Source organism: Haemorhous mexicanus, chromosome Z (assembly GCF_027477595.1).
Source record: "Haemorhous mexicanus isolate bHaeMex1 chromosome Z, bHaeMex1.pri, whole genome shotgun sequence".
NCBI lineage: Eukaryota > Metazoa > Chordata > Aves > Passeriformes > Fringillidae > Haemorhous > Haemorhous mexicanus.
In genome coordinates this window covers 51583199-51609881 of record NC_082381.1, presented here as the reverse complement: position 1 = coordinate 51609881, position 26683 = coordinate 51583199, and the positions used below count along the sequence as shown (strand labels likewise).

The 26683-nt window shown below is 38.7% G+C and overlaps 1 protein-coding gene across 3 annotated transcripts in view; it reads right to left on the bottom strand.

The window, feature by feature from the left end:
- Nucleotides 1–2398: 2398 nt before the first annotated feature.
- GOLM1 (golgi membrane protein 1) overlaps nucleotides 2399–26683 on the bottom strand; it is a 36113-nt gene continuing 11828 nt past the window's right edge. The window contains exons 4-10 of one of the 3 annotated variants that reach the window (XM_059836789.1): nucleotides 19866–19920; nucleotides 18778–18880; nucleotides 11670–11796; nucleotides 7800–7929; nucleotides 6446–6553; nucleotides 4150–4263; nucleotides 2399–3811 (exon numbers count right to left, since the gene is read on the bottom strand). In XM_059836789.1, the coding sequence (XP_059692772.1) occupies nucleotides 3747–3811; nucleotides 4150–4263; nucleotides 6446–6553; nucleotides 7800–7929; nucleotides 11670–11796; nucleotides 18778–18880; nucleotides 19866–19920 (702 nt within the window). In that variant the 3' untranslated portion in view covers nucleotides 2399–3746. Of the gene's footprint in view, nucleotides 3812–4149; nucleotides 4264–6265; nucleotides 6554–7799; nucleotides 7930–11669; nucleotides 11797–18777; nucleotides 18881–19865; nucleotides 19921–26683 lie in introns of all 3 variants that reach the window. The other 2 variants (XM_059836788.1, XM_059836790.1) reach the window with 2 other exon arrangements.

The window sequence follows — 26683 nt, the reverse complement described above, 5'->3', positions numbered from 1 at the left end:
TGCAGCAGAGCCTCATGCCTGATGTGCACAGCTAAGCTACTGCAATTCTGCATTTGCAAAGTCACTTGGAGAAATTTTGAGTTTCTGTATTTTTGTTTACTTGTATCAGAATCGCTCACTTTGAAAGTAGAGAATTGTTGGGGTTTTTTTCTCACCACATCCTCCAAGGTAAAAAGATCTCTATAGAGATCAAGAGCAGATGAAAATTACTCATTGAGCAACTGAGTGAGTGATTCCTAGTTGGAATCTGTTCCTTTGTCTTTGTTCTCCAGGTGCTGGAGAATCTGCACAGCAGACACTGCAGTAGTCACTAGCAATAGCACCAGACACTGAAGACTCTATTTTACTAACTCTGCAAGTTTGTTACAATCCCAGTATTTGCTCGTGCAAACAAGAGACTGCTACATTTGCATGATCTTTATTCTCCATTTTCGACTGCAATGGGGCTGCTGCATCCTGTTGTCTTCTGTCGTAATTTTTAGGTAGATTTCCAAAACAGGAGAAGCCCAAAACCTACCCCTGCCTTCCTGGAATAGTTATGCCTTCCAGGCTTGCAGATGTGAAGTAATAGAGGTAAGCTGTTGTGTTGTAGTAGAGGAGCAACCAAGGAAAAAATGTTTTTCCTTTGCTACAAGCAAGGAAAAAATGTTCAAAAAGCAAGCCTTGCCCTGGCCAAATCATACCTAGGCCATACAAACAAATTCCTTGTTGGACACGACAATTCTTCATTTTGGTGTACAATGACTTCCACTGTATGGATGAGCTTGTAACTCCATACTGGCCATACAAGACATTTTTTGGTGTTAATCCTATCACCTGATTTTACTGTGGATTGATACCACTTCAGTTTCATCCCCTGAGCAGCAGCATTGCCGAGCTAGAGCTTGAAAACAGTGAGTAACCTCTGAAGTGGAACACCCACTTGTCTTCCAGCAGCTTCCTGAAATAAGCAGAAGTACTGTCCTGAAGACATGTTTTTTCCAAATTCTCTGCTAAAGAGATGGCATATCATATTACATGTTTGCTTATCATCGTGATTAATATACTTGAATGCTTCCATATAGCTGCCAAAGGAATAAAAAACCTGGAATATGCAGAGGTAAAATGGCACAGAACATTCATCAGGCTTCTTGTAAATAGTCACAAAATCTTTCCTATCTTCAAGATCCTGAACTACAGTAGCTCAAGCCTTTGTTATTTCTCCAATGCAAGCAGCAAGGAAAAGAGAACGCAAATTACATGTGATTTGTGGAACCAAGAAAATAGCAATAATAGTATTTCCCCTTTTCATTACAATTAGAACTGGATCGATTGTACAAAATAACATCAGTATAACAGAGAAGTTTACTTTTAAATGCTTACCTAAAATGGATCAAGTTTAGTTGTAAAGAAAACCAAACAAAAGTGCTAATATAACACGAAGATGATTAGAGAAAAGTAGTAAGGCCTCACACAACTAAAAACTTTAGTGGAGACAACACTGTACACCACAGTTCCAAATTAATCTCTTATCAACTAAAGGTCTTTTAATTCTAAAATTCTGTACAGTAGACATACAGGCCTCTTGCCGACTAGAAATCTACCACCCGAGTTAGATTGAAGCACTTGAAGTCATTGTGAATAAAACTGTAGTCCTTCAGTTTGAACACTGCTTTTATGCATGTTTTCGGACCCTTTGCCCTCAGAGGTTTACGAGTGTGCTTTGTACAGAGGTGGTCGTGTTTATGGAGGACAACATCCAGTTGGTTAGGAGAAGCCCAAAAGTGTACAGAAGCACAGCCAAAACAATTAGTTTTAAAATAATCCTCTGGCAATATATTAATTACCCTTAAGTGTTTGATTCTTTGGAATTTTTAACTTGATATTGGTAAAGCTATTCATTCAACTTGATTATAGTGTTTCACTGTCTATTTTTTACTGTTAGAATATATGCTTTTTAACAATCAATATGAAATTCCTGATTAACTTAAATCTCAGCTGCATAATTGTTTACAGATTAAGTCCTAGGAAAATGCTCAGAAGATGAGTAAATATTTTTTATCAAATTATGGGTAAACACTTCGATGTTCAAACATGTCATTATTTGCAAAAATTCCAGTAACTCGAGTTTCCCAATACTTGTCAGAACAGATGTTCGTTCCTCTTCTCTCCTGTTTACAAGCATGTTTTCCCTGCTGTGTTGACTGTAGTAGCCCAGACCAGTTAAGTCTTACTTAAATGGTGGAAAACTGTTAGTGAACTGTTTCTGTGTTTAGGTTTAACAGGCATCTTTTGACTTCAACTCTGACCTTCACTTGATGACAACTAATACTCTTTTCATACACAAAAGAACCAGCCTCATTTTAAGGTACAGGAGCTATAAGCTAGTACACTGAAGAATGACACACCACAAAAGAAGTTACAAAGTGAAGTGCTGCAATGGAAAACAAAGACAAATTTGTGTTTTCTTAAATGGAATGCTGGTTGGCAACTTAGTCACAGCTGTCTGGCAGCTGTGCTGTCTCACAGAGGTTGGTTCATACTAACAATGCTCCAAACACAGGAGTCGGTCTTGGGAGCAGACTCAAATACAAAAATTTCTTCAAACCAGCTGGCTATACATGGTGGTTGGCCTGCAGTTAAGGGTGTAAACTAGTGAAATAGTTTTTAGTTTACATTTAACAAGTTACAGAAAAGACTGCAAAACATTAACAAGATGATACATTGTGATTAACATACAACTTCAAAACAACTAAGGCTTCACCTGTGGAAGACAATGTCTTGTCTTCTGAATGCATACTTTGGTTACCTCCATCGGAAGTCCAGCAGAGAAGACAAGTCACATTGAACAACTGAGATTGCTGTTGTACAAGGCAAGCATTTGCACTCCTGTTTTCACAAAAGATCGTGGCTGGGTGGAGTAAAGGGTAGTTGTAGTACACATTTCAGAGGGCTTCTGTCATGAAAAGTTTATGAGTTTGAATTTTTACACTAAACTTGTGCCCAGTAGTGGTAAGCAAAACAAACTGTTCTACTGGCCTTGTGAAATCCAACAAAGCTTTCAGAAAAATCTTCCTGGCTTATCTCTTAAGCAAGAAACTTCTATTGTCAAAATCCTTTTGGGTTTTTTTTTAGTTTTAAAGCTAAGAACACATCTTGTCAGTGTACTCTAAGAATTTAATTTAGAGGCCCAGGTATATATACCATTCTGCACAGTATCTGAGGACTACAGTTGTGCTTTCTTAGTCTGTGTTGCAGCAAAAAAGTGCCAGAACAGACACAAGGGCAGATTGCAGCATGGACTGGTTTTCATCCCTCCTATGTTTTGTTACAGTAACACAGCCCCTTCTTAAATTCTTAAAACTAAGCTGGCGATTTCTCTACTGTGCATTGCTCAACAGAGAGATCCATCCTTGGCAGAGGATTGCTCATCATTACGACCAATCCACACATACACTTACAGCAGGATGACTATACAAGGTAGCCAACTTCAAAGTTATTAACTTAATTGCTACCTGATTACAGTTTTATAACTGATAGGAAGGAAAAAGTCATTGATGAGGCCAAACTGCTTTGAAACAAGTGTCCAGAGATTTACCTCTTTCCCTCACTGCAACAGTACTAAAAGTTCACAAGAAAATACTACTTCATTTTGGCCTCTAGTCAAGCTTTAAGAAGATAATCAAAACCTTCTAAGATCACTTTGCTTGGATCATTGCTGCATTTGGAGGAAGAGGTGACTCAGTTGTATCATGAACTTCCTTTGTTCACAACTTCTGTCGTCCTTCACCATTGTCAGGTAAGTGGTTCTTCATATCTTCATGGTTTTGAACTAATGGGGAGGAAAAAAAGAAAAGGTATAGAAATCTCTTTTAGGAGGCAGAAGTTCTTCATATAGAAAGTCCTGTCTAGAAAACAAGATGAAATTTTGTAAGGACTGTTAAATACTATGCAGTACAGTAAAGTTATAGATACCTCACCACCCATTAACCAGTAAGTTCAGTGGTGCTAAAGAGAAAAATAGGTGACACTGTAAACATGAGGGAAAGTTCAAAAAATAAACAGAAATTAGCTAGGTACAGCTTGCTGCAGGATACCATGCAAAATACGATCTTAACATTTTAAGTATGTGACATTTATGTTGAAACTGAGTTTTTTTCTTTTTTTTACCATTTTCAATCCCAGCAAGTGCTGCTTGCTTGTCAGTTTCTGATTCAGCTTCATTCACATCTAAATTGTAATCGACATCCTTGTCCTGGTTCACATCTTCATGTTCCTGTTTGTCTGGAAGATTAAAATTAAGTCATTTTATACTATACCATCTGCACACAAGAAGAGTGACTGTAAACATCTTCCACACAATTACATTGCTGATGAATCAATGGCTGTTCTGAGTAGGTTTTTATATTATTTTTTCTTTGAGGTGTTAATTTTCAGAGCAACTTTGTCTGTAAATCCTGTCAAAAGAAGTAGATAAAAGACAATCTTCTGGGATTTGGAAAGCATAGCAAAATCAGGTAGCACTCTGATGAACATAAAGAAAAATTATATAATTTTATATAAAGAAAAATTACACATTTTCAGAATACATTAAATGACATCCTAAGGAAGGGCAAAATCTGAAGTAATTGCTGAAAACGCCTTCTTGTTTTAGCTTGTCCAGCAAGCGGAATGCTGTAACTAGAGCATAAAGTGTTATATGATGTGCCATGCTGTCACAAAAGTATTTTTCTCCCAGAAGATTTTCTTCACCCAGTCATGAACTCCTCTTAAGCAACATTAACTATCAGATTTCTCCAGACAGAGGACTCAGACATTAATGGAAACATTTCTAATTGCCAAACTACTATCCTTATTTTTCAAATAATCAACTAGAAAAAAAGGTAACAGCAGAGAGGTGTAAGCAAACCTCACTTAAGATGGATCACAGCCTGTCTTCTAACTATTCTTAGACAAACCTTCAAGTTAGTAAGTGGATAAGAAAGAGGCTTGAAAGTTTTAAGCCTTATGTCATTCATGTTCAGACCACTACATCCAATAGATTTTTATAGTTATGGACCTAAAGGTCTAAAAATTTCAGAAGCAGTTCTTCTTGAAAGAGAATGCCCATAGACTACTGAAGAAGTCTTTCTACCTTAAGCTCTTATGGCTACAAGGAACCTGTGCAGTAAGGCTGAACAATAAAGCCTGAAGAACATCCTCCTAGCCTTTTTTAGCTCACAGAAATGCAGACCTTTGAAACTGAGCTTTCATGGGCTGTGTGGCAGAGATTTTTCCTTGCACTAATTGTTGGATGATTTTTTTTTAAATCTAATCTTTTTGCTATTTATTTCCATGAAAATGAAAACAGTTTAGGTTACTTGGAATTACATCTCTTTGGGGTATAGCCTGCTCTGGCCAGCATTTTTTGGACCAGTTGGAAAAACACTGCTTTAGCAATGCAGATGAGATTATTTATCTCTGCCAAGTTAGCAACAATATTAACCCTGAAACTTAAAATTCTAAGGGTGTGTTTACTAAAAAGGCATAAACAGCGTTTTTTGTGGGCATCAATTCCTGCTCTGACTGCCATAACACTGCCTTTTGATTACTTTGGGCTACTGAGACCAAATCCCTCAAGACAGAGTAATGTCTAGACAGTGGCCAGGTTTAGCCACAGCATCAATACTCTGCTGCTTGGTGCTGTTGAGATGTGTAGCTCAGGGTCACTTGACAGATGCCAGGAACCAGCACCTTTACAATATCTGATCCATGTTTTTGAAGACTCAGAACAGTCAACTGCAGATACCTGAAGTCTGAATTACCAGTTTTACTCATGGTAGCTTATTTTGAAATAGGAAGAGCTAGTATTTACACACTGACATTGTAAAAAGACTAACTGCAAAACATTCATGCCTAAGTGCTCTGCTCATCAGTGCTTTGGATGATTCACATTTTATTCTTTTCAGATGCATCATACTCTTTTAAAGCCCCAATACCAAAAGTTTTGGGGTATTTTTTTCCCTTTGTAGAGCCACTGGAGAGACAGGAGGGCTGTAATGGTGATGCAGAGGAACTCAGCCTGGCAGCTTTGTTTTGCACAATCAGAAGCCTCCATCTTTAATTCATGGATTGTAGGTGACTGCACAGGACTGACATCTTCCACATCACATGGACCTCTGTGAAAACTTGTACTAAGTCTGGCCAGCTTCCACCAGTGTCGAAGAAATCATGCCCTACTCCACACCTTCATTTCTTTATTTTTCATTTTGTTACTGTTTTTAACAATACATGACATGCTACAAACCAGCCTTTCCAGGGAGCAAGTCATCCTGCTTATCATCGTAATTTAGGAATTGTTCCCTCTCAATTTCCTCACTGGCAGCCTGCTCTGCTGCTGGCTCTGACATATCTTGCCCAGCTACATGGTTCTCATCCTTAGGTGGATTTGGCTCCTTCTCTGACACAGGCAGCATCTCCTTGTGACCTGCAGCAGCCTTGAGCGACTCTTGAGGTTTTTCCAACTGACTGGAAAGCTGCTCCTCTTCTGCCTTAAGCTCCTGTTTTCTCATGCCAGTTAGACTGTCTGTTCTTCCTGAAAACAACAAAAATTATTCTGAGTTTAAAAAATAAACTTGTGCCTTCCAGTGTGGCACAAGTTAAAAACTTTTAATTAAGGATGCTTTATATTTCTCGCTAAATTACTGGTTTTCCTCTGAAAGAATATCATCCAATCACACCAGTACCAGAGATAAGAGGAAGACAACTTGTGTTTTTCCTAGTGGGAACAGCTAAATAAGGGAATTTTATTTACTGCCAACAGATTCATGCTTCTTTATTCTTAAAATTTTGGTATGTGAGGCTAATAAACTGGGCAAGTGAAACAGAGCAGTTTAAATAGAAATTTTGGTGTCCTCTATAAGCATTAGGTTTTTCTGTGTTACATCTAATTATCAACAATAAAACTGATTTGGTGTTCAAAAGTAGCTCAGGACAAAGCATCTCATAGGCAGATTTGCAAGTATCCAAGCCTGTTCTTGTTTAAGTACAGGAGTGCTATAATTTCTAGTTGACATTAACATATATGTTTTCTCACGTATCTGCATTTTTAATTAAAAAACCCATGAAATTTCTCAATTAAGCTATATGTAGACACTGTCTTCAGCTGCTAGCTCTCTAAAACGAGAGCTGCATGCTCACAAGACTGTAATTTAAGATAGCTTGTAAGAGTAATTAAATTAAAGAACTGAATTTCTATCACACACACTACTATGCAAAACAGACACACAAGGATACATCCATTCAAATTAATAGTTTCTGAAGTTTAGTGCCAAAAGGAACCATTAGGCTAACTAACCTAAACCCACGTGCATAATTTCTCTTACTTGCACTTTGCTCAATGACAACACATGGGAAGTATGGATGTGTGTTTCTTGTAAGCCTAGCTTTCAGCTATTCCACAGGGAGGAGGGGTACCAGACTGAATACATCTGAATAGGAAACTTACTAAGAAAGCAAATTTTAAGTATGTTTGAAAAATTATTTAAAATTTGAAAATTATTCCTTCCAAAGTTGGGTATTTTCTCCATATTAAATCTGGAAGATGACTCCAGAATTGTAAATATTTATATTTTCTGTTATGTACAACATACCATACTACAACAAAACTGGACCAACAAATCCGAGCAAGTTTTCCTTCAGCTGGAAACCTGACTGATGTTCAGACTGTTGGTGTCACTTTTTTCATCCTTATCTGGTGTACAAAAACTTTCCCAAATGTTCAGTTGAAAAACAATTGTTCTCAACAACAGTTGTTAGCGAGACAAGGATTTCCATCTCACCTTTAACCTGCATCAGGTCTATCTTTCTTACTGTAGGTACTGCTTTAGGAACATCTTCATTGGTTTTGTGGTGTTCCAAGTCAGCCTGCTTGAACCCTGCTTGCTTCAAGGCTGGCAGTTGAGTATCAACCTGTAAAGTGAGTGCAGCAGATAAGCACTGGTCTATATAACTGCACCTAGATTTGGAAAGGGAAGTAGAATTTTGGTAAGAATTTTGCATGGGAAAAAAAATCCCAACACACATGGAAATATTTGGACTGAAATTTTTATTGGTAATAGATGTGCTGTACAATTCTGAATACGCAGTAGTGTTTCTATGGAACAGCACAGCACATCAGGAGAATTTTAACATACCATATTTAACTGCAGCTAATGATGAGATTACTGTCCTTGGTTATTCTCAGAGCGTTACAGAACAGTAACACCACACATTTATCCACTGTTGTTCTGCTACTGTGTCAGGGTCAGCAAAGCACATAAACAGATGCCATTTACTATTAATAGTCTACAGGGCAAGAAAACTGAATTTGGTCATCATTAGACTTCAGCTGAGTAAGGTTTGTATATAACTGGTCTGAAACTATATGAAATGCAGGATTAAGAAAAGTGTAAATTAACCAACTAGAAAATAATACCTGTTTAACACGATGGAGCTTTCTTAAGAATGTACTACATTCTGGTGCTAGACTGCTATTAGCGTCTGACTCATCTTAGAGTCAGACGCTAATAGCAGACTTCAAGCCTAAGATGTACACCATCTTGAAGATCTTCCATCTGGGCAATTAAAATTTTATGTATGACTTTTATTTCCATTGGCCTTGGCTCCCTCACATGGTCCTGTATGACAGAGTTGGCATGTGTGCCTACCTGAGGCCCCCTTCCATCTCCTTCCCATCTCTGGATCTAGTGGCTGGCAGTCCTGCGCTTGGTGCTGTCCCTGTCAGTGAATCCCCTCATCTACAGCATGAGGAACAGGGTGCCATGTCACCACTTCTCCATAAATTACTCCCAGACTACATGAATTAAGTATTTGGGGGTATAAGTTTATACTATCCCTCTTGAGAGACACAGAACTCAACTTATGATTCACCATGAATTATAGGTGAAAATGTAAGATGGTCAGTGAACTGAGGGATGTACCCAGGGACTTTCACACAGGTGAAATTAAGAACACCCATACTCCAGGAGAGGAATCTGAAGCTGCCTGTAGAGAATAGTGATTCTCCAGCTACAGCATGTTTCTGAAGTTGAGTGGAGGCAGAAGAGGTTTGAAAAGATGGGATGGCCATGCTTCCCCTAACGTAGCCCTGTGGTTCATATGGTACCCCTTGTAGCACTCAGGCTGTTCTCTTCATGGTCATTGCTCAAGCAGTCAAGACCCTGCTTGCCCTGATATATGGAGTTATTCTTTCCCCACTGTCATCTTAGAAACACTAAATAAGGGTGTAAAGCCCACAGGGGAAACAGCAGAGCTGAGCTGTTTGTGGATTAATTTATGAGAACAAGCAAACAGGAAGACTTGAGAGGAAAAAGACAGAAAAAGAAAACAGAAAGATAAGCTCAGACATAGGATTACCTGCCTGGCAGCCCTGCATCAGGGACTTCAATGGGACAAAGAAGCTACAGTTGATGGCTCCAAATAAATGTCTGCTTCCATGGTCACTGGAAACCAGAATGCACTCCCAGTCATCATCAACTCACCGCATTACCATCACTGCTCTCCACAACCACCCCAAAGGAGGTAGTTGTATTGAGGTGGGGGTCAGATTCTTCCAGGTAAGAAGAGACAGGACAATGGGAAATGGCCCCAAGTTGCACCAGAAGAGGTTTAGATTGGATATCAGGAAAATTTTCTTCACTAAAAGTATGGTCAGGCATTGGAATAAGTTGTCCAAGCAGAGGAATCATCATTCCTGCAAGTTTTCCAAAGGTGTGCCACAAAAATTTGGCACTTGGAGACATAGCTGTGCGGTGAACATAGTGTTGCTGGGTTAATGGTTGGACTTAGAAGAGGATCTTACAGGTCTGTTCTGACCTTAATGATGTCATGATTCTATAACTGGCAGAGAACTATGTCAATTCAATTCACACAAACACTGAACATTGAACATGAAATACACACGGAGTCCATTCTGCTCTATACCTCATACCAGTTTGGTGAAAAGAACCCATTTGTTCTACTGGGGTTTTTTGCTGCATTTTTGGTTTTGTTCCATTAAGAAAAAATTTCAAAAGCCAAAAGCAGAGAAAGAACAAGCATATGCACATTGAGAGATACAAACCTCTTTGTGTCTGGTACCATACAAATGAATGGGCAATCTCATGGTATAGGAAGTCTCACAGTTGACAGAATTGTTTTCTGTTACCAATTGTCATTGGTACTGTCAAGATTGTAGCTTCCCATTTATCTAAGGAGGGCAGTAAAACACTATGTTGTCAAATGTTCATTCAGTCACTTGGAAAAATGCCCACAGAAAGAAGTAGCTAAGTCACCAAGAAGGCAGAGTTGCAGCATTACTACTTGGCTGTTTTGAAAAGCATTTAATTTCCATCAAAGCCAGGCAGAACAAGATCTTTTTGTGTCAACACTATGAAGCCCAGTATCAGCAACAAATCTAGCATTAACTCCTACCAATACTTGATAAGCAAATGTTACTGAAGAATATTTGGTTATTGCAGTAAAGAACTCCATCTTCCTTCAATTAGTAAAACAAAAATGCTGTATTTAAACATGGTTCTGTTCTATAAATAATTCAGCTCCTTAAGATCACTCTCTATAGCAGAAGCCATCAGAAACTGAACATAAGACCATTTTTCACTTTTTGCTGGGCATGAATTCTTCTGCAAAATACTGAGGCTGGACTTAACAGCAAGAAGTCATCTCAATTACACACACAAAACCCCTTTACTTACAATAAATTTTTAGCTAAGTAATTCTTAATGTCAAATAGATTCAAAGAGTAAATGCTGATTTTTTAAAAATTTAAGTAGTTGGATAAAAAGATAGTAATTGAACATGTTGTATTTTCTTCAGCCAAGAAGTATACATCATTCTTCAAATTACAGAGCTCTAAGTAAAGCTGTTTAGTTATTAACCAACCAACACTCAATTTTATTTCTGTTTTAAGATAGACTTTTCTATTACATAAGCAAATACATCTTAAAAATAGGAATTATTCCAGCTTAAAACACTGGACAAAAGCATATATAGATTTGTCAGGGTCATCCTGCAGTAACCCAAACTAAGTATAGTTTTATAAAAGCAAAAGGTTGAAATTCTTGCACAAGCAAACAACTGAGAAAGTTACAGCTTGGCCAAAGAAACACTACCACAGATATTAGGGAACACAAACAGACAGAAATTATTTAGGCAGTAGCTATATTATCTGTTAGCTCATTTGAGACCATCCCAGTAATACAGAAAAAGGATAAGAGATAACCTGCCCTGCCTCACAGATAATCTGCTTTGAGTAAAAATTGCCTCCAACTATGCACTTCTGTGCAGGAGACAGAAATTGTCCTGCAGAGGGGCTTCAGTAAAACTTCTCAAGTTCTCTCTCAGATAAATTATCTTCTAAATTGGAAAGTTCAGTTGTGTAAATATTCCTTAATGGAACCCACACCACTTCTGGCATCACCTCTCAAATTCTGCCCATCTCAGAGACACAGTGATTTGGAATCTCCTGCAGGACATCTCCTTGTTCTGTCCTTGAAATCACCCCATTTCCCACAGATCAGAAACATTCAACAAATGCTGAAGTGGTGAAAAATTTAATGAGATGGGATAATGGTAATAGGAGACAGCAAAAAGGTGAAGCAACACTTAACAATTACAAAAAAAGTATTTTTAAGAAATTATCCAAACCATACCTGGCTATCTTCTCTGAAGTCTTTGTTTTCTTCGATTTGTGGTACATCACTACTCTTTTTTCTAAGTTCATCTATCCTTTCTTCACATTGTTCTTTTAATTCTTTCATCTGGTTGATGCACTGTGAGCTGAAAAAAACCACGAACAAGACTATTAAGTCTCATCTAGATTCTTCTATAGTGTAATTTTGTAAAACAATCTATTTTTTTTTCTTCATATATCTATTTTTTTCTTTATGTTTTATTATTGCCTTAATTCTACTACATAGTTTTACATTCAAGAAGTCACTAGGAAAAAATGAAGCATTGATCTAAGTCCTAATGACAAATTCATAGTTCAGGCAAGTTCTAGTGGAAGAAATTAATTTAAACTACTTTTGTCTGACCAACTCAACAAGCTACATGATTTTTCCATTGTGTCTTTGCTAACTAGTCAAGTCCAGGTAAGTTAAAATCAATTTTTGATCCTTGAAGCATTTCTAGTATGATAACAGAAATTTATATTTTGATTTTAGCCAGAAAGACAAAACAGAAAAGTACCAGTTAAAATAGAAAACAGATGTAATCTACTGTTAGCAAACTGAACACACTTCCTCAATATTTCAGCAAAATGCAGTGCTGCAAGATGTAACAAAACACGTATTATAGAAATGGAGCTCACTAGTAGCTACTGTACTCCAGAAGGAATATATTCTAAAGATGCAAGCGCTGTATATCTTTTACAAACTTCTAATAGTTACACAGCAGCATTAGGATCTCAACCTTTGAGACAGCAGTCTTCTATCTGCACCTATGCAGCCTGCCTTTCCCTCACAGCTCCCTAACTCCTAGGTAAGGTCTGCTGTTTGCAGCAGTGTTTTTCCTAAAGCTGCCAGGGCAGTGTTCTCCCCTTCTGTGCATGTGCTGAGGATCCTGTGCAAAGCCCAGGATTTTGTTAACATGTTTTTCAAGACAAGTGGCTGCAGTCAGGGCAAGATCATCCTTTCTCTCCCACTCTCTTCTTTAGCCGTTTTACAGCTTTCAGTTTATATCAGAGGAAGAACAAGACCTAGTGAATAACAAACCAAGACAAGCATTACCCCATAACACACACACAGAAGTCTTAGAAACTAGTCATCATATGTCCCCAAGTATGAACAGGGACAGCAGATTGTTTGAGTGGATCCCAATAACAAATGTGTCACACTAGGGGAAAATATAGTGAAAAATCACAGTCAATGTCAGTATCCACTGCCCTGGAGAGCCTGCCCAAGGAGGAGCAGGCTCTTGACTGGGGACCACATTTTCTTTTCCATGCTGGTCTAGCAACAAAGAAGTTTGATGGGATTTTTAAACTTTTTCTCTTTTCTTTCTCTCCTTTGTTTTTCCACTCAAAGGTTACTTCCAGTTTTCACATATAGAATTAGCTATAGACGTTGCAAATACGTCTTTCTACATTCAAAATATTTTCCAGCAACCTTTGTACAACAGCATGGTCAACATACTGCAAGTTTCTCATCCCCATCACCAAGACTAAGAAGAGGGGTGAATTTCTCCTTATTCTGGCTCTGACCAGTGTTATTCTGAGTGTCAATACCCTCTGCGCAACAGCAGCTGTTTCAGACAGGCATGTTGCAGTTTTTCAAGCTGAAAATAAACTAATATGTAATCCAAAGGAGTTTCCAGGCTACATGCATTCTACCACAGCAAGTGACTAATTTTTATTGCACTTTCACCTTTCTCCAGCCCTGCCTTTCAAAAGCAAAAAACCTCTTATGTAGTTCACACCTAGAAAGGAAGAACAAGAGCAGACAGATATGCTGACTGACTTACTAGCTTTATTGTGTTTTCTTGTAGACCAGACATTATTCTGAAGTCTGATTTGATAGTGCTAATACATTAAAGAGTCACCAAATAAGCCATGCCTTAAACTGGTGAACATCAAAGACAGTAAAACAGCATAGGCTTGAGTTATACTCACATTCACTATTTTCCAAAAAATAAAAGGACATATTAATTGTGTAACCATTTGCAAGTTTGAAAAAGATGCCAACAACCTGAAGTCAGACAGAGCATTTGAGAAAGCTTGCACTTTGATCCCACAATGCACAGGAAAATAAAGTTCATTTAACATCTGTGACAAACCCTCACCATTTTAAGCTTATTATCTGTAACAGAATTCTCTTTTTTAAAAGGAGATTTGAATACTCTACTCATGCTTACAACAACTTCTAGAGTACAGGGACAGCCTCAGTTTCACCACCTCATCCCATCACTATGGCATTTCAAATGTGCAAAACTAATGTCCTTAAATTGAGTCTCTTTGGCATGATTTCTCCTTTACTACATAGTTAATTCTATGACACAGAGCTCACCTGTGCACTCACAAAGGAGCCCAAATAATACCCTCCCCAGCTCCTCCCAGGCCTATCAAGGGAGCCACCAGCCCATCCAAGGATCATCTCCAAGAGCCTGAAGGAGCACAAAGGCACAAAGATGGAGAAGAGTCCAAACTACAAACTCATAAGGAGGGACAGCCCATCTAGACCAACCCCACAGCACGTTTTGCACTAGCACTAGCAGACAATCACTCTCAGGAAAGTGTTGTGTTCACTCATCCTTTATGTGTTCTGCATACCTGGCCATCTACAGATGTGGTCTGCAAGCACAGGAACAGATGTGTAGCCTCTCCCCTGCGGGGCTGCTGGATTTGCCTATGCCCAGCATGAGAAACAGAGTACCTTTGCTCTCCAGAAGCATCTACCATCTCCTCCTTTCAACCCTACCAAATGAGATTACTCCTCCACTCACACTCTTGCACTTGTCAGATCTGCAAATATTATACACTAATTATCAGACTTTTTACATACAGTGAGATTTCTAAAGATGCAGTTATATAACAAACAAAGCTCTTAGGAACAAAACTGCATTTGAATATTGGAATGTATTCAATAACAATTTCAAAAGATGAGTCTAGAGGCTTCTGTTTCACTCTGGCTGCTGCAGGAGAGAAGGGCTGGTGTGAGCCTTTGCTGAAGAAGCTCTAACCATGACCAGACAGAACTGGGCACAGCACGTACACCAAGGGTACATTGTGAAGTTGACTGCTGAGGAATGCATGCTCCTTTTGCACACAACACCAGTAAGACCAGATACCTCCTGCTGACTTCAGCACGGAAAACACTAAGCCTGAAGATAAAGCTTCAAGACTCTGGTACAAGAAGAAAAAATGATTTTTTTCTTCTAAGTTCACAGATTTTGTTCCTATGTATTCCATATGCACAACTGCTTTTACCACTGTTTTCTATGGAATAGTAACTGAATGTTTAAAAAGAGTGATTTACAACGTGCCATTTGAAAAAGACATTTGACTTCTGTCATATTTTTATAACATTTTCACTATTTTTATACAAATAATATGGTCTCTCTATTTTTGCACTGGGCATAGTGTACTTGCTACCTAAGGTGCAAAACCTTCATCCGTGCAAATCCAGGTAAAATGAAGAAGCACATAATCAGGTCTAATGCCACTTCCTGGCAAGGCAGATGAACAGAGAGGCAACACAGCAGTTTATTCCTAATTGGGGGGGGAGGAAGCAAGACAGATTAAAAATAACATTTGGAGTCTTTCCAATAACTCTTATTTTTCTAAGCTCACAATTACATTGGGAAAAGGCTGTTTGTAAGCATTTAAAGTAACAGTATTAAGTGAGCACATAGCAAAGAGGAACATATGTAGCCAAGCACCACCAAATATTCATTTCTGCAATTACCTAAACACAATGTAAAGTTAGTTGTGTAAATTAGTTTAGCAGAGAAATATTAACATTCCAACATCCTCCCTTAAAGGTTTACAAGCAATATTTTAAAAATACATGTTCCTCCTAGAACTGTGTGAATACTGCACAGTACTGAAGCTATAAATTATTTTATGAAAATTTGAGTCCAAAGTTTGTTTTCCTCACTGATACTCTTAGGAAAAAAGTACAGAAATAGAAAACATTTAAGTATTTTGCAGTAAAGCTAGTGAAGACAGCATTGCTCCTTGGCTGAGATAACTGCCTTTACAGACTCCCATGGAGGCTCTGCAGGGAATGGTGCACCTCAAGACCAAGCAGAAGCAGATCAGCTAGCTGAGTCTCTGTTCATCTACCACATGGTTGATTCATCACACCTGTCTCTACACTCAGCCTCATAAAAGCAAACCCATCTTTACTACTGTATCATGCTTAGCTCTTCACCTTGAGCCAACCCACGCCTTGGAGCTATGCTGTCTAAATACAACCTTCCTCTGTTAAACAAAGAGGGATTCTTTATGGTACACAACCACAAGCAGGGGTACTCTGTCAGTGATTTCCTCAACACAGCCATGCTTGTAAACACTTCACCAGACATGGGTGATAAACCTCCAAGTTTTCCTAAGCCAGACTAACTACATTTGCCATGTATCACTTCCCTGCACATGTATATTAATCCAGTGCTTAACAGGTGTATCTCTCATGTGGAGCATGATTGTCCAGCAGATTGATATATTTGTGCTATATACAGATCTATTAGTTCCTGCTGATCTCAGAAGAAGACACTGGAAAACAGCTTCAGTGACTGTTCAGTGCAGAACAATCAACAGACATCCATGGTCTCAGGCCTGTCATTTAACTAAACAGCCAACACACAGTGCTTAACAACCAGGGTACACATCAAACACAGGGGGAGAAGAGGCCCTTTAACACACTGTCACAGTTTGAGCCTAGCACAATGCCAGTGCCACCATGAAAATGCCTCCTCTCTGGTGTCTGCTGTGAGACGTGATGAGAAAGAGAGCAAAGCAGGAATATTTATTATTTACGAATAAAAGGGAAAAAAAACTTTATTAACCTACAACTATAAAAGATAACACACAGAACTCAGGATGAAAACCTTCCAAAAACATTCCTCCTCCCCCCACAAATTTCCAATACATTCACCCCTCAGATCACCAACTCTCATTCCATCACCACCCTTCAGATTATCAATTCTCAGTTCATCAGAGGAGTCCCTCTTGTACCACAGGTTTCCCCAGGAAACACAGTTGAAACCTCTTGTGTTTCCATGTCACACGTGGAAGTGTGGAGAGAACACACCCGGGGAACATCTGCCATCGTGACATCTTCCTTCCATGCCCAGTGCTCTCACCACTGCGCATGGACCAGAGCTGCTTCTAGGGTTTTCCTTCTAAGGGTGCTTTGCCCAGTTCCAAAAAGAGAACAGTCTCTCACTTTTGGGACACCTGTCCTCCCCAGATTTCACCCCCTGGGGCCGAGGGGTCTCAAGAACAGAGATCATCTTCTTCTTCCCTGAAGATGGAGGGCACCACCACCACCCTCCTCACCCGTCATCTCTGTTCACGCACTCCTTCACATCACATCACTGCACTCTCTTGGCTCCAAGCCATGGCCTCCCCTTAAATGCAGTCTCTGTGTCACAGGAAAAATGGTTTTGTCCATGGCTATACAAGAAAAGTCCAGCCAAAGGCCATTCCATCACCTCATCCCACCTAAGATTCTTTTCAGCTTCTCCCATGGCCCATTTCCTCTTATCTCATCTCTGTCTCTCTTCTCATTCAACTCCAGGAGGAATCAGCATTTGCAAGGTTTCCATCATCCAAGAAAAGGGTTAAAAGTCTCTTAAAAGCCGGGCACCTCCTCACTGCAACCCCCCCTTCTCCTTCACAGCCGTGCTATCAAATTTCAAGGTTGCACAGACACCAGCTCTCTCTCTCTCTCCTTCGGGTGAGGTGGGAGGGGTGGGGGGCTGCCCGAAGCCTCTCAGTGCTCTTCCACCCTTCAATCTTGCAGGGGCCTTCACCTCCCTTCTCTGTCCCAGGCCCAGCTTACCTCACCCAGACCTCGTGGCCTCCCCTCCATGGACTGAACTCAAGAGAGAGCTTCCCCCTGGGAGTTCTCAGCTTTTAACCCCACTGTGTTCTCAGAGGCGTATTCATGTCCTCAGTGACCACACCAGGGGCCAATATTCAAATCGGAGCACCTATTAGTTTGACCACAGCATCCCAAAAAACTCACTTCCTCTCAATCCCCAACACACACACATAAGCAACACAGCTTACTGAAAGGCAGGTACAAACTAAAGTTTCCAACTTCCTTCTACTTTTCTGTTAGAAGTCTTAAATTCTCCACAAATATAATTCATCTAGGTAATCTTTATTACATGAGTAATAAAGCAAAAAAAGGTGAAAACCAACTGGTAATCAGTAAGTATCACAGAAGCACTAACATTAATCTTTAATTCTAAGATGGAGGGAAAAATAAAAATAAGAAAATATTTACTTCAAGTGTAGCCTGCAGAACTCAAGTTCCTTGAGTGTCATGTTCCACTTTCAGTTATAATTCCTACAAAACCTGGCTAAACAATGGCTGCTGCAAAAAACCCTATCACTACAACAATTACATTCTTGATGGAAGATCATTATGAGAACATGCAAACAGCAAATCCCATTGGTTTTTTATATCTATGCACAAGGGGGAAGATACTACAGATTGTGAAGGCAATTAGAAGAAAGAAGAATATTACTGAGCAGAAAGAACTGAGGAGAAATTCCTAGAAAATACCAGAAATGTGTGTTTAGTGTAAGGATACTGATAAGTACTTTCGTTCAGGTATTCAAGCTTTAAAATTCAGTGGGAAATCTCAAGAAAAAATCATGACTAGGTATGTCATGTAAAGCAGAACACATGAGTCTGATGGTACCAAGAAATTCCCAAGAATACCTCTGTCAGCTCAGTAAGATACAGCTTCTCATCAGGTATTCCCCTATCTTAATTCAAACTTCTTCATACCTCTTAACCTCTTCATGTTTCAATTTTCCCACACAATTCTTAAGTGATAATATTGCTACCTTTATCCTCTTGCAACAGAAGGAACATCAAAAAGTGTCTGGACACAGAGATGGAAAACAATGGCAAGTTAATGCTCTTCTCCAAGATCAACTGGGAGCAATTTTAGATGAGTCAGATGTTACCGTCTCTTTAAAAACATGACTTTACTAACAGAGCTATAGCTAACACAAGAGTACTCTGGGTTATAACCAAGTCATCTATAACTTGGGAAGTCATCTTTCCTAAAGAACATACTTACAGGTCATATGAGAACTTCCTCTGAAGGTTAGTCTGGTTCTTCTGAAACCAGTAAACATCCAGCTGTAGCTTTCCATATTCCGTCTGTAACTCTTTCAAGTGTTCTGGTCAAAGCAGGATTAAAATACACATTAAAATAGACATATACATACAGATTCTAAACCAGAAACATCAAGAAATGAATCTCTAATAACAGTGCTAAATTAATTCATCTGTCATGCAAACTGCATTTCATACACAAATGCAGAGATAATTGTCGAATTTATTCAACAAGGGTGTGTGGAATCTGGTAAGAATAATCTTTGAGCATAATATATTGGCAAAACAATATAATACATATTTTTACCTACTTTTCCTCTTAAGGAATACACAGAACTGATTTGCAAACCCTGCTAAGTTGCAGTCTGGAAAATCTTTACGTCTGTGAGATCATAATCAGAGCACAATATGAAACAGCATTCACATTTATCAGTCATATACAGGCAAGCATGCAATGCTTCCCTGAATAATAATTTATACCCATGTTCCTTAGTAACAGAGGTATCTATGATTTAGAGTTTTCTTCCTGATAGAAACCTCTGTGAAATGGCATCAGAAGACAATACCACGACATACATACTTCTTTATAGGATTCATTCCCAAGTACCTCCAGAATATATTGCTAGCAACAATTTTGAAGCACTACCATGAATAGAAAATAATTAGACTGACTTTTTTATTTAATATAGGATTTGTGAATTCCTCTGGTGCTAAAATGCATGACCCCACACCTCAGGGAAGAACGTAAGAATACGATGCCAGGTAAAATGAAGAAAAAATGTAATAACTTAGTTCTATTCATATTATATCATAAGAGTCAGGAGTACTACATCAAGCACTACATGGACAAATCCTCCTATTATTGAGGAAGATAAGACTGACACTTAACTGGAGCTATGCAGATGAAGTATCTTAGTCATGGCAGCTCTTATACCACCCCTATGACTTGAAGAAAGGCAGCATTCTCAAAAGACCACAAAAATGCAAGTCTTAAAAACAGGGGGCCTAAAAATCAATACGACAGAGAGTCACAGTGGTACCACAACATACCTCGTAGACTCTGAATCAATCGATCATTTACTGTGATGTTACTCATCAGCACTGCCTGAAAGAAGCAGAAAAAACCCCAGTGTTTTAATTGCAAAGGACCTGTATTACCATTATAGACAACACCTACCAAAGCACTTGTAACAAGATCTACTTTTTGTGTGTCACAGTTGTGACAGTGTCAGTTGAATAAAAACTTTCAGCTGCTTTAGAGATCTCCTACTGCAAAAACCAATCATTTTGCAGTATAGGGGAGTGGGGGAAGACACCACTGCACAAGTCAAAAAAGGAAGAATTTAAAGGAATTTATAGATACAAAAATTGCTTGTCACTTCATTCTAACTTCATCTCATGACTGGAGTCACAGTCAGACTTACTATATTTATCTCTTGAAGGAAGAATACAACATCACAGCTCACTATCAATTACCCTCTCACTCAGGAGTCAATACACCTGCATTCAGGCATGAAAAGATGAGCTATGAAAGCAGTAATCATTCAGCATAAAGCAACTCCATGAAAGCAATGTGAAACCCTTGCATCGTATCCCTTTTCTATGTATCTTCTTGATTGCTTTCACGTTGGAATGGCCTTCTTCCATTCCTTCACTTTGTTCTCCCTCTCATTCTGAAGAGGTAGTCAACATAGGAACAGGTTTCATCTATTCTTTCATCAATCTCCATCTACCATTTCATATAAACACATTCCCCAAAACACATGAAAACTGAATCAAGTCACGGTTAAGTGAAATTATTCCTGAGCCAGATGTCAGGATAACTCAGAGTCATATTCAACATTTAGCAAGCCTGATGCAGAAGAGTTCTTAAGAACACAAAAAAGAGATCCACTGACTCTTCAGAAACTACCCAGTCCAGTCTTAGGAAGGTATTTCTCAGGCTTCATTGTCAGTTCCCCTATCATCCTTGTCCTGGGAAACTTCAGGGTTCTTCAATGGTCCCAGAAAATCAACTCCCCTGTTTCCCAAAGTTTCTGCTCTAGTATTGATGCGTGTGTATGTCTACACCCAAAAAGAAGTTACAGCATCCACTCTGTCTGCTCAAGTCACCCTGAAACACTGACAGCATTGTTGGTGCCTTTCTTCCCAAGGCTACAGTAGTAAGAGCCAGTTGATTGCGTGAGTGCAGCATTCAATAAATCTGAGTGGAATAGCACCCAGCTGAGTAGTAGATTTGTCTTTGAATAATCCTTTAAACAGTCACACTTCAAAGAGGTGGGCATTCAGCTGTTGCTAAGTATTTCTACACCATTCTACATGTACAGCTGTTTTGTGAACACCACTGTGAAACCTCAAGAAAAAAACATCATGCTCAAGCAAAAAGAAACTCAAAAAACAGTAATGACTTATATGTAGGATCATTGAACATCTCTCCCTCTCCTTTCTCACAGGATAGGTAAATAAGAAATTCATTTGTTTTCACTGGTTTATTGGGAAAAGGAAATTAATGTTTCACTGGAAATTCCAATTTTTGCTATTGTATGGACAATGTAGTCAGGTTGTTCCAGGATTATCACTTTCAGGATAATCCAGCACTGGCCATTACCAGAAACTGTCAGTGGACTAGAAAAATCAGTATGATAAAGCAATTTATAATTTTATGTTCATACAGTTTTTTGTGGGGCTTTGTTGGTTTTGCTTCTATTTATTGGGGGGGAAGAGTGGGAGAAAATGGGGGGTGAGAGTGTCCTTAAAATTAAACTCCTAAATGGCAGGATCACTTATATGACAGTAAAACATACAAGTGTTACATGTTTTGAACACTAGGACAATAGTAACTGTGATTAGCTGATGTAAGAAAAATTACTTTCCACATGAAAAAAAGTCTCTTTGAATCACAACAGGGAAAAAAAAAAGTCTGCCTTGGTCTTTATGGATTGCATATAAAACTTTCTTTTGGCAATGCCACACCTATCTGCTTGAATGTGTGGGCAACAGTCCAGGCAAAAACCTGTTAAATCCTAGTTAGCTGTTTAACTTGAGCAGGAAATACTGTCTAATAATTTACAGCACAGTACTGCAACTGCCACCTTCCAATCAGACTAAGTCAATAACATCAGGCCTTCCATTCTTCCTCCTATCATTCAAGTGTTAACTAATTTTCACCTTGTGGCTGTAAATTAAGCAAACATTGCTTACTTTTAGGGTTTTACGCTGATCAAGAATAAAAACTGCTGGGAAGTACTCAGCAGACACATACCAATACTCAGTTCTAGAAGAAACTCACATTTTAAACTTCATTTAGCCCGCAAAACAATGGCTATATTCCCCAGGAGCAAAAAAATCCAGCTTCTGGAACATCCCCCTATCACCATATCACAATCTAATATTCTGTGATACAGTAAATCTGTAATATAGAATCAGCTTGTTCTATTTGTAAACATGTTTGCACAGAAGTCCTTATGACTACCAAAGAGGAAAAAACCAAGTCTTTTGATTGGAGACAATGCTGTAGACAGCAGCGCTTCAGACACCAAAACTCAAAAGTCACACTTCCATCAGTAGTGTGTGAAAAAAATTGCTCCAGCTGTACAGCAAATTTTTTAATTATAGCAGCTGAAGACTTGTTTATTATTCACCACAGAACATGTCTACATAAGTATTATTCCACTTAAGAGACACAAAGCTAAAGTTACTGTTTAAAAATAATAAAGCATAATGCAGAAATATGGATGAGGAAGCTTTGAGATAAATTATTTGAAGTATTTGTTTTGAGCACATACTTTGGACTATGTAAATGCATTTGATCTGAATAATGCCAAACAGTATTCTCCATACACACATTCCTTGGAGAAATTACTACAGTAACTCGTCCAGCATTTGCTACTATCAATAACCAAGCTAACCCAAGTACACTGAACTAACAACTAACCAAGCTAACCCACTGTGCACTGACATATTCTAACACTGACTGTATGTGGTGGATGTAAAAGCATAATGAGCGTGTATATAAAAGCATAACTGCAACAGAAATAAGCAAATAGTTTGATAAGCATAAACACTAAAACTTAAGAAAAAAGGGGCTTTACATACACAAATATAGCACAAAGGAGACAAAGATAAGCCACAAGATCAGTAACTCAACTGGTAAGAACAAAACCAACTGTGAATAAAGCAAGATGGGAAGGTAAGATTTACAAATGCAGAAAAAGACATTTATAATTAATCGAGGAAAAGCAGGGCACTTAAATCAATTTGAGTTAATAATGAAATAAGTCCTTCCAGCAAAGAGAAAGAGCGGTTCTGTCTTGCATGCTCCCACAACTCCCCACACTACTCTGGGATTAGCATGAGAATAATGCTGGCAACACACTGATGTTTTAGGTACTGCTCAGCACTTACACTAAGGCAAGGATTTGCCCATTTCCCATGACCTGCCAGCCAGCAGGTGCACAAGAAACCAGAAGGAAGCTTTGTCAGGCATCTCAACCTGGCAAAAGGGACATTCCTTACCATGGAACATTGGGACATAAAGTGGGGGAGCTGGCCAGGAGGCATCAATAGCTGCTGGGGGACAAGTTGAGCAGCACCATACAGCAGGTGCTGAGCAACTGGATTGTGTATAAGTCTTGTTTCTGTTGGGTTTTATTCTCCTCAGCTATCAAACTGTTCTTATCTCAACACAGAATTTTCTTCAAAAATCCAGGGGGAGATGTGGAGAGTGAGGAAGTGTCTGCATGATATTTAGCTGATGTTAAAACACAAGAACTTGCCACAAAAAGGCTTTTTGGTTCCAGGCCAAGAGACTAACAGCTAAATTAAGTATTAGTGTGTGGGGAAAAAGTTCATCAATAAGGTTTTAAAGGAAATATTTCTCTTTAAGGTTGATCATTGTGATGCAAATTCACTTATACTTCAGTGGAGGCACACCAATTAAGTAAGCCTTACAACAAATTTTAAGCTCAAAATGGAAGAGATATTGTTCATTGAAACCTATTTCCCAATAAACGGAATTACATTCAGAAATTGCACTTTTCCTCAATAAACTTAAAAAACCCCACCCAATCAACACAAGAACTCCAATCAAAAACCACATAACCAAACAAATGAACTACGCAAACACCCAACAAAACCCAAACCCCAAAAAAACCTCCTCTGTTTCTACAGAGTGGTTCTGCCAAAAATCTGAGACTCAATCTTGTATCACAGCCTGTGCTAAAAGCATTCTAGGTTCTGTTTTGTCACAGAGGACACAAGGACGTGCACACCATGACATGGTGCAGTTCCGCCTTCAAAACCACCAAAATTGCCAAGTTAGTTTCTTAATGTTTAAGTATAAGTGGGTGGTATTTGACACACACGAATACTAAATTACTATTACGGGTACTGGGCAACAGCAAGTAGACTGGAGAAAAAAAGCCCTGTGAAACTACAGGACTTACACTTCACTTTACTCACTTTCCCTCATTTTATGTTTACCTAAAACCCAAATAGTAGGCAATGAAAGCAAAGCAAAATCATATGGTATGAGAATATTAATATAAAACTTCCACAGGTATATCTAATGCATCTTCTGACTTTCTGTCCATTCATTTAGCTGTGAAGAGGTGGCAACATTCCAAAAGTTAACTCCATATTACACATGCACTAAATTCCTCCTCTCTAGTTCAGCTAGCCTCAGACCATCTTTTTTTTTTTTCTTACCACCATGTGAAGATATATTTTGAACAGAGGTGATCTTCTAGACTTCTGCTGTACCAGTTATGAGGAAGCATACTGATCTAACTTGATAATTTGGTAATCTTGTGCTACAGCAAATATGGGACATGAGGCAGTGCTTCCCTGCCTCAAAGCTTTTCCAAAGCTAGAAGATGCAAACACTGTTTGGGTTGGAAAAAAAAATAATCATAAACCAAAACATATACAGCCTTCAGTGAAAAGGAAAAGGTACCTTTCTACTCTCTCCTACAGACCACTAATTCCTTCTGAGTGGAGTCAACTCCCTGCATACCAATAGGTGCTTTGCGTCAGAAGACTGTGCTGGGAATTGTAATTTTCCCAGAGGGAGGGGACCAGAGAGCAACTGTGGCCAGTGTTAAAAGATACCGAGCAACAGGACAGTGACATGTGTCACATAGAACATACAAATCTTGGCCCTTCTCAGTAAAACAAGATTTGCATTAGAGAAGATTTATGTAAATCCAAAGAAACCTACCAACTGCAAAATCATACTCATGCATTTCAGAGATACTAAACATACTGTTGTCCTGTTATGCTCTTCAAAGAGACTTCTGTGGCTCTGTACATCCCAGAAGCTACAAGTCCTGAATAACAACCTATAAGAATATAGAATCTACAGATTAGAAACAGCCATTTTGCACTCCTGAACTCTTGTTATCAAGTGTTCATGTAAGACTAATTGATCTCCTCATTCTACTTGTGTACGGACTTCCACAAGCCATTTCCTAAATCTACACTAATCCTTAAAAATTCAAGCAGGTTTTTAAAAAATAGACTGGTGACAGTAGTGTTTCATACACTCAGACCTAAGAAAATAATTACAACAGTAATTTTCCAGAACTACACTGTCCCAGTGAATGGTGAGCCCATACAGTATAAACAGGCTCAGACTACTGACATTCTACACCCTCATCCTTCAAGCAGCATAGAGAGAGTTCTACTACAAAAGAAGGCAGATTTAACTCAAAGTGATTACTGCACTGCTAGTGACAACGACTTTGACTGGGGCAAAACACCTTACCGGTGTTTTGGCTTGATATGAAAGTAAATCAGTACTGTAATTATTCTCTATTTTATCAGCAGAGTAATAAGACACAGTGAGCAGAGATGAACTGCAATTATGATGGGTCTCAAATATTACTTGTGACTTGCTCTTGATTAGAAGTCCAGATTGTGTAAGTATTCTTCATATGTGAGTTTCTTCTACAGCCAAAAGAACCGTAATTTCTTCCTCAAAAAGTGGGAGGTTTGAGAGGGACCAATCATTACTACAGAACTACTGAAAGCATTTTAAGAACAGCAAGAACTAAGCAAAATCTTATTTATGACTTGAAGATCTCTAGTTAGTTATAGAGTTTGTAAAATGCTTGTAAAATGGGTTAAGTCTCAGGATTTGGATTTGCATTTATTCTTCCTGAATAAGTAAATACTAGGCACTAATCCTCACAGAGTAAAAGTTCAGTTCAAGGAGCAAGCTTCCCACAATCAGAAAGGGTGAATGCATTACTTGCCTCCCAGGAATCCCAGATTACACTGCAATCCATGGAGAAAAAAAACAAGGCTCTATGTTTATATCCTGTATATACCTTCATGTCTTATATACACAAGATATGAACATATAAAACACATTTATACACGGACAGATACACACAAACAAACAAGCACTCAGAAGCTGTCTTTTCTTACTTTCCATATCCCTCTGTAGAATAACCTCTGATCTTAGGCAGCTTCTTCCAATAAAGGTCATTAGTAAGGAGAATTAACCTTTCCCTCTCTTTCCTGCCACTACATCAGAGGCATTCTTGAATTACAGTGGATGAATCCATAACAACTTGGCTGATGTCTTCTTTTGACAAATGCACAGATTTCCAGCAAATCAGCTCTCCCTACTCTTAAACTAGAGGTGGAAAACAAACAGCATCTCTGCAAAATATTTGTGTGTCGCAAGAAAAGCAAATTTGAATTTAATGCAAAAAAGTGCACAGGCGCATACCTGCTCACCCTACCACTTCAGGTTCCTGAGTGAGACACATGCTCTTCTCCAGTCACAGAATGCAGAAGTCAGGAAATTAGTCCAATGCACCACCTTCCTAGGGTATCACTTCCTGGGGTTTCAAAGCAAGCTT